General features: G+C 45.4%; 1 protein-coding gene across 1 annotated transcript; it reads left to right on the top strand.

Annotated features, from left to right (window-relative positions):
• Nucleotides 1-199: 199 nt before the first annotated feature.
• LOC115113087 (NFU1 iron-sulfur cluster scaffold homolog, mitochondrial-like) lies at nucleotides 200-1,687 on the top strand. The gene is made up of 3 exons (XM_065012549.1): nucleotides 200-270; nucleotides 632-806; nucleotides 945-1,687. Exons 1-3 carry the CDS (start codon nucleotides 200-202, stop codon nucleotides 1,098-1,100), a joined length of 402 nt encoding a protein of 133 aa, XP_064868621.1. The 3' UTR covers nucleotides 1,101-1,687.
• Nucleotides 1,688-10,361: the final 8,674 nt, after the last annotated feature.

Below are 10,361 nucleotides of genomic sequence, written 5' to 3'. Positions count from 1 at the left end.
CCTTGTTAAAGGTAGATTCAGCAACTATAACATAGAAGAAGAACGTAAACAGCATAGTGGGTCATGCTGTCAACAGCGTGAAGTGAACCCATGCACATGCGCAGATACTGTCTGTGACTGTGAGAGCGAAGTCTTGCATCTTGCTCATCTCAATATCTGCAGTGCTGCTTCGCTGTCGACCTTTAAGGTTAACCGCATCATGAACTTTACCCAGGACATTTTAAACAGAAACATTGTTGCCTCTGCCAGGAGCCTGAAACGTGACCGGAAGTGAATCTGTAGTGTTTTCGGTCATAATCATTACAGAGCATGCACTTTTAACCCCACCCCTCAGCTACTCTCAGCCCATTCCACCTATCTCTGTAGACCACCCTCAGGCAGATTGTTTGGGCACTGAAGTTGTTCCACAAACAAATTATAGAAATTATGTTGATATGAAATAAAGACTAGTGATGTCATCTTCAAGGACAGCTCGGTACAAATTCTCCCATCCCCTCCCCCCTCTTAAACCTCTCTTCTTCATCCCCTCCATTCTTCTCTCCCTCCTAGTTTTTAATAACAATTGTAATATTACCTGTTATGTTGTTCAGTGACAAATAAACTCAACAAATAAACCTCCCGTTTCACACAGACCCACAGTGATGGAGGATGGCGGTGATATAATCTTTAAGGGCTTTGAGAATGGCACGGTAAAGCTGAAGCCGGTTGGCTCGTGCACCGACTGCCCCAGCTCCACTGTCACCCTGAAGAATGGCATCCAGAACATGCTGCAGTTATATATCCCGGAGGTGGATGACGTGGAACAGGTGAGAGGCAGAGAGGAGGAAAGTGAGAAGGAGGGAGAAACCCATAGAGAGGCAGAATGAGGATAAAGTGAGGGAGGAGGGGAACAGTAGTAAGCTTTTATGTCTGTTATAGCTGTTCCTTTTGTTTTGTTTCTCTAGGTGGAAGATGAAGTGGATCATGTCAACGCAAACGTTTTCACCGAGTTGGAACGCAAGTTTGGAGACATAAAACTGTCGGCCCCCATGCCTATAGATAAACAGCCTGTTGTATCGATGTCATGCAAACCAGGTAGACACGGCATGATGAGAGAATAATATTCAGCATTGCAATTTCAAAATAGCTAGAAGTGTTCTGTGCGCTGTTGTCTATTAGTGTGGCGAGAAAATTACTGTTATTGATTCTACATAAATATTTTCAGTGCACAGTAATTGGCCGTAATTTTGTAGGACTAACCTTGCTTCTGAATAAAAAAAATGTAGTTCACCGCACTGAAGAACTGGAAGTTGTCATCCCACTAATCTAGCAAAAACAAGGATTACAAAATGGAAGTATATGCTCTAAAAGGAATTCTCCGATATCATAGCGGTCTGCAAACAATCGCTTGTGCTGGAATATATGATCAATCATGATCTGACCAATTCAGTATTACCATTAAAATAAATCCAAATAAATACCTTAACTTCTATCACACCCTTCCCCTCCCCCCAACCCCCCTGATCTATATCATGCTGAAACACTCCACCCTTAGGATTGTTCAGCATGTCAACAACCATTTCAACATTAACATCTCATACCCCCAATATCTCTTTTGCGGTCTGGACAAGAACCTTCAACCTGGCATTTCTGCTTTCCACAACCTGAGTCGTATTGATAACCTTACCAATAAAAGCTATGAAGTCAACTTCATTATCAGTGTCCTTTGACAGTGCACATTCATGAGCGCAAGATTTCTGAACAGGTGTCCAAACCATGCCAGGACCAGCAGAAACACCAGCCGGGTTATTCCTACAATGCGGTGCTATTTGGACCTCAAATCTTTTGGAAAAATGTTTGTATATTGTAGTGTGACAGGTTAAAGGAAATATTCATAGCCTGTTATACATTAAAAAGTATTAGTAAGTTCATAGTATGTGAGGATCTTAAAACATCTAAGGTTAAAAAGATGCATTCAGTATTAGTTGATAGAGATTGATAACATTCATATAATTGTGTTAAAGTTCAAATCTGTCAAAGGGTACGAATTGTGAGAGTAATGTGTAAACGTTATATTGATTACTTTATGTTGTAGTGCCTAAAAGTGTTAATCTGTGATCTACGAAATGTTCTTAATCTATGAGCCGGAGATCGATTGCTCTGGTCTCCACCCATATTCCTGGGGAAAATCAAGGTCTGTTAAATTGAGAATACAACACCGTATCACTGTCGTGATTATTTCTCCCCTGTTTTCAGAGGCGTAACATTTTTGGAGGCTCCGCTGAGATTGCTGATCAGATGTCCAGTTTCCACACCCTGGTCGCTGAATTCCGAGCCAGCTAAATCTCCACATAACAACTCAGGCAGGCTGCAGTGAGGAAAGTGTTGCTGTTCGAGGGAAGTTGGAAGTTAATGGTTAAGTACGTGTCAACTGAGGCCATTGATCGACCATCAGAGACAGTAAGGACCATCTAATTCAGAGTCAACTCCTGCACAGTAAAAGTTCCTCCTGTTCTGTCAACATGACAAGCGCCTTGGAAGAACTACAGGAAGAGGTAGTAGGAGAATTACACACCCTGACTAAAGACAAATTACTAGAGATATGTGATTTCCTTGAAATATCAGGCGAACAGAGAAGAGATGTTAAAGACAAATCCCGCATAGCATTAATGACTCGCATTATGATGTTCCTTGAAAGAGAGGAAGTCACAGAGTTAGAAGATGGCGGCATGTCGGAATTGTTGCTACTTAGAGACGAAATGACAGATGATCAGTGGCATAGATAACAAAACAGGGCAAATTGACCATGATATTGAACCAGCCGGAACACATCACAGAATAGAGGAACTGAGAACTGTAACCCCACAACAAGGGGTGGGAACTGAGCAGATTACTGCAGCCAAAGCCAGTGATTCTCTGTGTCAGCCCCAACACCATGCCAATCTTTAGGGGAGCGTGCCACTCTCACCCAATGCACAGCCCAGCTCATACTGGCGCAAAGAGTTTAAAATTTCTGGTCAGATAGGTGAACTGGGCCAGAAAGAAAAACTGATTTTTTCCAGCCTTGCCCATCAGATTGAAAAGGGACTTAACAGAGGATATTTCCTGAGGTAGAAATAGTAGACGCAGTAGTCAGGGCTATTTCTCCAGGCTCACAGCTACGCAGCTACTTGGAAGGTAAACTCCAGCTAACTCTTCCCACACTTAGATGTATCCTGCGTTCCCACTTCCAAGAGAAGAGTGCAACAGAGCTTTACAAACAGCTAGCTTCAGAAGCACAGCATAGCAAGGAGACCCCTCAAAGCTTCCTGATGCGCGTTTTAGATTTGAGGCAAAAAGTACTGTTTGCATCCCAGGAGTCAGAATCAGGGCTTAAGTATGACCCTGCTCTAGTCCAGAGCATGTGTTTTCACACAGTCCTTACGGGTCTCCAGAGTGACAGTATCAGGATAGACATGCAGCCTCTCCTGCTAGAGCGCGAAACATCAGATGAGGTTTTGCTAGAGAAGCTTAACATTGCTTGTGCTAATGAGATAGAAAGAAGAAACAAAAAGTGGTTTAATGCCCCACAGCCTGCTACAACTGTAAGTGTAGTCCAGTTAGAAGATACGCCATCTGCAAAGTGTCCTGTGAAGGAAGCCAAAGCTAAGATACCCGCAGGACTGTTAACAGAGTTAGCTGAACTTAAGACAGGTGTAGCTTCTCTAAACGGTCTCAGTGCAGAGATTGCTCAGATTAAGGAGACATTACAGCAGCCTATGTTTCAGTCACCGCCTTGTGCCTATGCCCCACCCCCAGTTAGGAGGCCAGATAGGGACCCCCAGCAGCAGTATTACAGCAACTACAGTCGGTCCCAAGCACCTGACCCTGTGCAGCATCACTATGCATCTAACCGGTATACCAACCACTCTGCTCAAGCTCCAAGGAGGTGTTTTGTCTGCCTGCAGGCCAGAACAAATGCACGCTGCACACACTGCTTCTGATGTGGGAGTGGAGAACATTTTCAAGCTGGATGTAAAATCCGGGGAGCCAGACCATCAAAGGGAGGCCCCTTTAAACGGAAACGGGTTACCGCTGAGGGACGAGTGTTAACCGTAGCTACCAAAAAGTCCCAGAAATGTGCAAATTGTGCCAGAGAAGAGTCATTTGAGAACCTGAAACAATGTTCATCATGTAAAGAGACACTGTACTGTTCCAAAGTATGTCAAAACCAACATTGGACTAAACATAAGGAAAAATGCACTCACCTGAACATTGACTCTACCAGTGAAAGGTTTTCCTGCACAGAGGAAAATGCCCACTCCTTACCATCCCTAGCTCAAGGTTGCCACCCCCGTAAGGTCACCTCGCTAGTCGGCCGACAGTGCCTTATTGAGTGTCACCTGAATCGCCACCACCTCCAAGCTCTATGGGACACAGGATCTCAGGTATCGGTCATTGATGAACGATGGAAAGAGGAATCTCTCCCAAACGCAAGGCTGAGAGATGTTTCAGAAATCCTGGACTCACCTGATGATCTAAGGTTGACTGCAGCAAATGGGACTGAAATGCCATACCTGGGATGGATTGAAACAACTTTTCGGCTAGCCTCTGAAACTGACCAAACAAAGGAACTGATCATCCCAGTGCTGGTAATGAAAGGCTGTCACCTATCTCATCCCATCATAGGTTTCAATGTTATCGAGCACATCCTGACAATGACCGAAAAGACTAAACGATACAGTACAGTAAAAACAGCTTTCCCAAGCCTCAATAGAAACAAGGTGAGCGCTTTTATACATGCTGTTAGCGCAGAACAGACAGATGAATACGCAGTGAAAACCAAGAAAGAGAAGGTTGCTGTACCAAAACACAGTAGCATTCAGATTGAGTGCCGTGTAGCTTCCCAACCTTTCAAAGATGACATGACAATGCTTTTCCAGCCAGACCTGAACCTGCAGTGGCCAGACGACCTTGAGTTCTTTGACACACTAGTCAGAGTCAGGAAAGGTGTTATCCTGCTTGATGTCTCTAACCCCACTGACCACGACATTGCCCTGCTAGGACGCACAATAATCGGTACAGTACAAACCATTATGACTGTGTTACCTGCCCAAGTCTTTGAAAAAACTGTCACCTCAGCCACAGTGAATCACACCAGCGTTCGAACCCCATGTACTGCTACTGAACAGTGGGATCCACCAGTAGTTTTAACTCACCTAACCGAAGAGCAGAGAGAGGTTGTTAGGCAAATGCTTAGAGAAGAGTGTCACTCCTTCTCCAGATCAGACAATGACATTGGCTGCATTGAACGATTGAAAATGACTATTTCTCTAAAGGACTCTGAACCAGTAAAGCGCACATACATGTCAGTGCCCAGGCCACTGTATCAGGAGATGAAGGGTTACATTTATGACCTCATAGTCCAGGGCTGGGTTAGGAAGGCAAACTCTTCATATTCCTCACCTGTCGTGTGCGTTCGTAAGAAGGACGGGACCCTCCGGTTGTGTATAGATTACAGAGATCTGAACAGAAAGACACATCCCGACCGCCAGCCCATCCCTCGGGTCCAAGACATCATGGACAGTTTAGGTGGTAATTCCTGGTTCTCCCTCTTAGATCAGGGGAAAGCGTATCACCAGGGGTTCATCTCTGAAGAAAGCAGACCACTGACAGCATTTGTAACCCCATGGGGACTCTATGAGTGGATACGTATGCCATTCGGCCTCATGAACGCTCCTGCAGCTTTTCAGCGATGTATGGAGGAGTGTTTGGAAGGGCTCCGGGATAACATCTGCATTCCTTATCTGGACGACACGCTAGTTTTCAGTAAAACATTCAACAGCCATGTGAATGATGTGCGAAAAGTTTTGCAGCGTCTCAGAGAGTATGGCATTAAACTCAAACCAAGTAAGTGTGATCTCTTTAAACCCCAGGTCCGTTATTTGGGCAGAATAGTGTCTGCAGAGGGCAGCCGAGTTGACCCAGCCGATTTTGAAGCAGTAAGAGCATTGAAAGAAATCAGACCAGAGACTGTGGGCCAGCTCAGAAAAATGCTTGGTTTACTCACTTACTACAGACAGTACATCAAAGACTTTTCTAGGAGTGCCAGCTGCCTGTATGACCTCCTGAAAGCAGATTCAGAGAAATCACCTGACCACCCACGGAAAACAAAAACAAAGAAAGTAAGTCATGTGGTGCCCTCAAACAAGCCAATCCTGTGGACTGACCAGCATCAACAGGCACTTGAACAGCTGATTGAGTGTTTGCTTCACCCACCAGTTTTAGGTTTCCCTGATTTCACTCAGCCATTTGTTGTACACACTGATGCGTCACACCAAGGCTTGGGAGCAGTTCTTTATCAAAAGCAAGAAGGGAAGCTTAGGGTCATTGCTTATGGCTCTCGAACTTTAACAGCAGCTGAGAAGAACTATCACTACCACTCGAGCAAGCTAGAATTTCTAGCTCTAAAATGGGCAATCACTGATAAGTTCCATGACTATTTGTACTATGCTCCGACCTTCACTGTATACAGCGATAACAACCCGCTCTGCTACATTCTGTTGACTGCAAAACTGAACGCAACCACTTCCAGGTGGGTTGCAGACTTGGCTGATTTCCACTTTACAATAAAGTACAGGCCAGGCAGAGAGAACGGTGATGCAGATGCTTTGTCAAGGATGCCACTGGATGTAGAGTCACTGATGAGAGAATGTTCTGAGGAGCTTCCACCAGACACCATCGCCGCCACGATACAAGCAGTTGAGGTACAGAAAGAGGCTGTTGTACCTTGGCCATTTTCAGCTGCATCTATGTCAGTATCAGCTGAAGGTGAGACAACCACTGCAACAACCAGCTCGATCCCAAAAGATGGGATAAGAGAAGCACAAGAATCTGATCCAGTCATCCGTCCTGTGCTCAATTTCAAACTGTCTGGTTCCAAACCGCCAGTTAAAGAGCAAAAGAAATTCAGTCCAAAGACAAAATGCCTATTCAGAGAATGGGACAAATTGACAATAGACAGTGATGGCATTTTGTACAGAATCACTACAGCCCGCAAGCAGTTAGTTCTACCAGAGCAGTACAAAGGTAAAGTGATGGAAGAGTTGCACAATAACATGGGACACCAAGGTACTGACCGCACTGTATCACTAGTACGTGACCGCTTCTTCTGGCCATATATGCAATCTGACATCGAGCACTATGTGACTAAAACTTGTAGCTGTGTCAAGCAGAAAAGGCCAGCCCATGCAACAAGAGCTCCTCTGACAAACATTGTGACCACACAGCCATTTGAACTGGTATGTATAGACTTCCTTCATCTCGACAGATGCAAAGGGGGATATGAGTACATCCTCGTGATTGTTGATCATTTTACACGTTTCACTCAAGCCTACGCCACCACATCAAAGTCAGGTAAAACTGCTGCAAATCTCATCTTCAATGACTTTGCCCTGAAGTTTGGGTTCCCGTCCCGCATCCACCATGACCAAGGGGGAGAATTTGAAAATCAGTTGTTCCATCAGTTAAAGAAACTCAGTGGCATGGCAGTGTCCAGGACAACACCCTATCACCCGATGGGAAACGGTAAAGCGGAACGCATGAACAGAACATTGTTGCAAATGTTAAAGACACTAACTGAGACACAAAAGTCAAATTGGAAGGAGTCTCTGAACAAACTGGTTTATGCCTATAACTGCACCCGTTGCGAAGTGACTGGCTATTCACCATTTTATCTTCTGTTTGGGAGATCACCAAGGCTTCCAGTTGATATGCTCTTTGGATTGTGCACAGAGGCATGTTCCAGTAACCAGCGAGAATACGTGGAGAACTGGAAACGAGGGATGGAAGAAGCATACGCCATTGCAAATGAAAATGCTCAGAAAGCCGCTGAAAGAAGTAAGAAGTACTATGACACTAAAGTTAGGAGTTCAGTGCTATCCAGGTCTGTACCCAAACAATTTGAACTTCTACTTTTAAAAATCCACCTCTCTAAAAACAAGTCTCTCACCGTTGCCGCCTGCTATAGACCACCCTCTGCTCCCAGCTGTGCTCTGGACACCATATGTGAACTGATTGCCCCCCATCTATCTTCAGAGCTCGTGCTGCTAGGCGACCTAAACTGGAACATGCTTAACACCCCAGCCATCCTACAATCTAAACTTGATGCCCTCAATCTCACACAAATTATCAATGAACCTACCAGGTACCCCCCCAAAGCCTTAAACACGGGCACCCTCATAGATATCATCCTAACCAACTTCCCCTCTAAATACACCTCTGCTGTCTTCAACCAAGATCTCAGCGATCACTGCCTCATTGCCTGCATCCGTAATGGGTCAGCGGTCAAACGACCTCCACTCATCACTGTAAAACGCTCCCTGAAACACTTCAGCGAGCAGGCCTTTCTAATCGACCTGGCCGGGGTGTCCTGGAAGGATATTGATCTCATCCCGTCAGTAGAGGATGCCTGGATATTTTTTTAAATGCCTTCCTAACAATGTTAAATAAACATGCCCCATTCAAGAAAATTAGAACCAGGAACAGATATAGCCCTTGGTTCTCCCAGACCTGACTGCCCTTAACCAACACAAAAACATCCTATGGCGTTCTGCATTAGCATCGAACAGTCCCGTGATATGCAGCTGTTCAGGGAAGCTAGAAACCGTTATACACAGGCAGTTAGAAAAGCCAAGGCTAGCTTTTTCAAGCAGAAATTTGCTTCCTGCAACACTAACTCTAAAAAGTTCTGGGACACTGTAAAGTCCATGGAGAATAAGAACACCTCCTCCCAGCTGCCCACTGCACTGAAGATAGGAAACACTGTCACCACTGATAAATCCACCATAATTGAGAATTTCAATAAGCATTTTTCTACGGCTGGCCATGCTTTCCACCTGGCAACTCCTACCCCGGTCAACAGCACTGCACCCCCAACAGCAACTCGCCCAAGCCTTCCCCATTTCTCCTTCTCCCAAATCCATTCAGCTGAAGTTCTGAAAGAGCTGAAAAATCTGGACCCCTACAAATCAGCCGGGCTAGACAATCTGGACCCTTTCTTTCTAAAATTATCTGCCGAAATTGTTGCCACCCCTATTACTAGCCTGTTCAACCTCTCTTTCGTGTCATCTGAGATTCCCAAAGATTGGAAAGCAGCTGCGGTCATCCCCCTCTTCAAAGGGGGGACACTCTTGACCCAAACTGCTACAGACCTATATCTATCCTACCATGCCTTTCTAAGGTCTTGAAAGCCAAGTCAACAAACAGATTACCGACCATTTCGAATCTCACCATACCTTCTCTGCTATGCAATCTGGTTTCAGAGCTGGTCATGGGTGCACCTCAGCCACGCTCAAGGTCCTAAACGATATCTTAACCGCCATCGATAAGAAACATTACTGTGCAGCCGTATTCATTGATCTGGCCAAGGCTTTCGACTCTGTCAACCACCACATCCTCATCGGCAGACTCGACAGCCTTGGTTTCTCAAATGATTGCCTCGCCTGGTTCACCAACTACTTCTCTGATAGAGTTCAGTGTGTCAAATCGGAGGGTCTGCTGTCCGGACCTCTGGCAGTCTCTATGGGGGTGCCACAGGGTTCAATTCTTGGACCGACTCTCTTCTCTGTATACATCAATGAGGTCGCTCTTGCTGCTGGTGAGTCTCTGATCCACCTCTATGCAGACGACACCATTCTGTATACTTCCGGCCCTTCTTTGGACACTGTGTTAACAACCCTCCAGGCAAGCTTCAATGCCATACAACTCTCCTTCCGTGGCCTCCAATTGCTCTTAAATACAAGTAAAACTAAATGCATGCTCTTCAACCGATCGCTACCTGCACCTACCCGCCTGTCCAACATCACTACTCTGGACGGCTCTGACTTAGAATACGTGGACAACTACAAATACTTAGGTGTCTGGTTAGACTGTAAACTCTCCTTCCAGACCCATATCAAACATCTCCAATCCAAAGTTAAATCTAGAATTGGCTTCCTATTTCGCAACAAAGCATCCTTCACTCATGCTGCCAAACATACCCTTGTAAAATTGACCATCCTACCAATCCTCGACTTTGGCGATGTCATTTACAAAATAGCCTCCAATACCCTACTCAACAAATTGGATGCAGTCTATCACAGTGCTATCCGTTTTGTCACCAAAGCCCCATATACTACCCACCATTGCGACCTGTACGCTCTCGTTGGCTGGCCCTCGCTTCATACTCGTCGCCAAACCCACTGGCTCCATGTCATCTACAAGACCCTGCTAGGTAAAGTCCCCCTTATCTCAGCTCGCTGGTCACCATAGCATCTCCCACCTGTAGCACACACTCCAGCAGGTATATCTCTCTAGTCACCCCCAAAACCAATTCTTTCTTTGGCCGCCTCTCCTTCCAGTTC

This window comes from Oncorhynchus nerka, linkage group LG28 (genome assembly GCF_034236695.1).
Source record: "Oncorhynchus nerka isolate Pitt River linkage group LG28, Oner_Uvic_2.0, whole genome shotgun sequence".
NCBI classification, from domain to species: domain Eukaryota; kingdom Metazoa; phylum Chordata; class Actinopteri; order Salmoniformes; family Salmonidae; genus Oncorhynchus; species Oncorhynchus nerka.
Note: the sequence above shows the minus strand (reverse complement) of the source record. Positions and strands in the feature narration are given on the sequence as shown.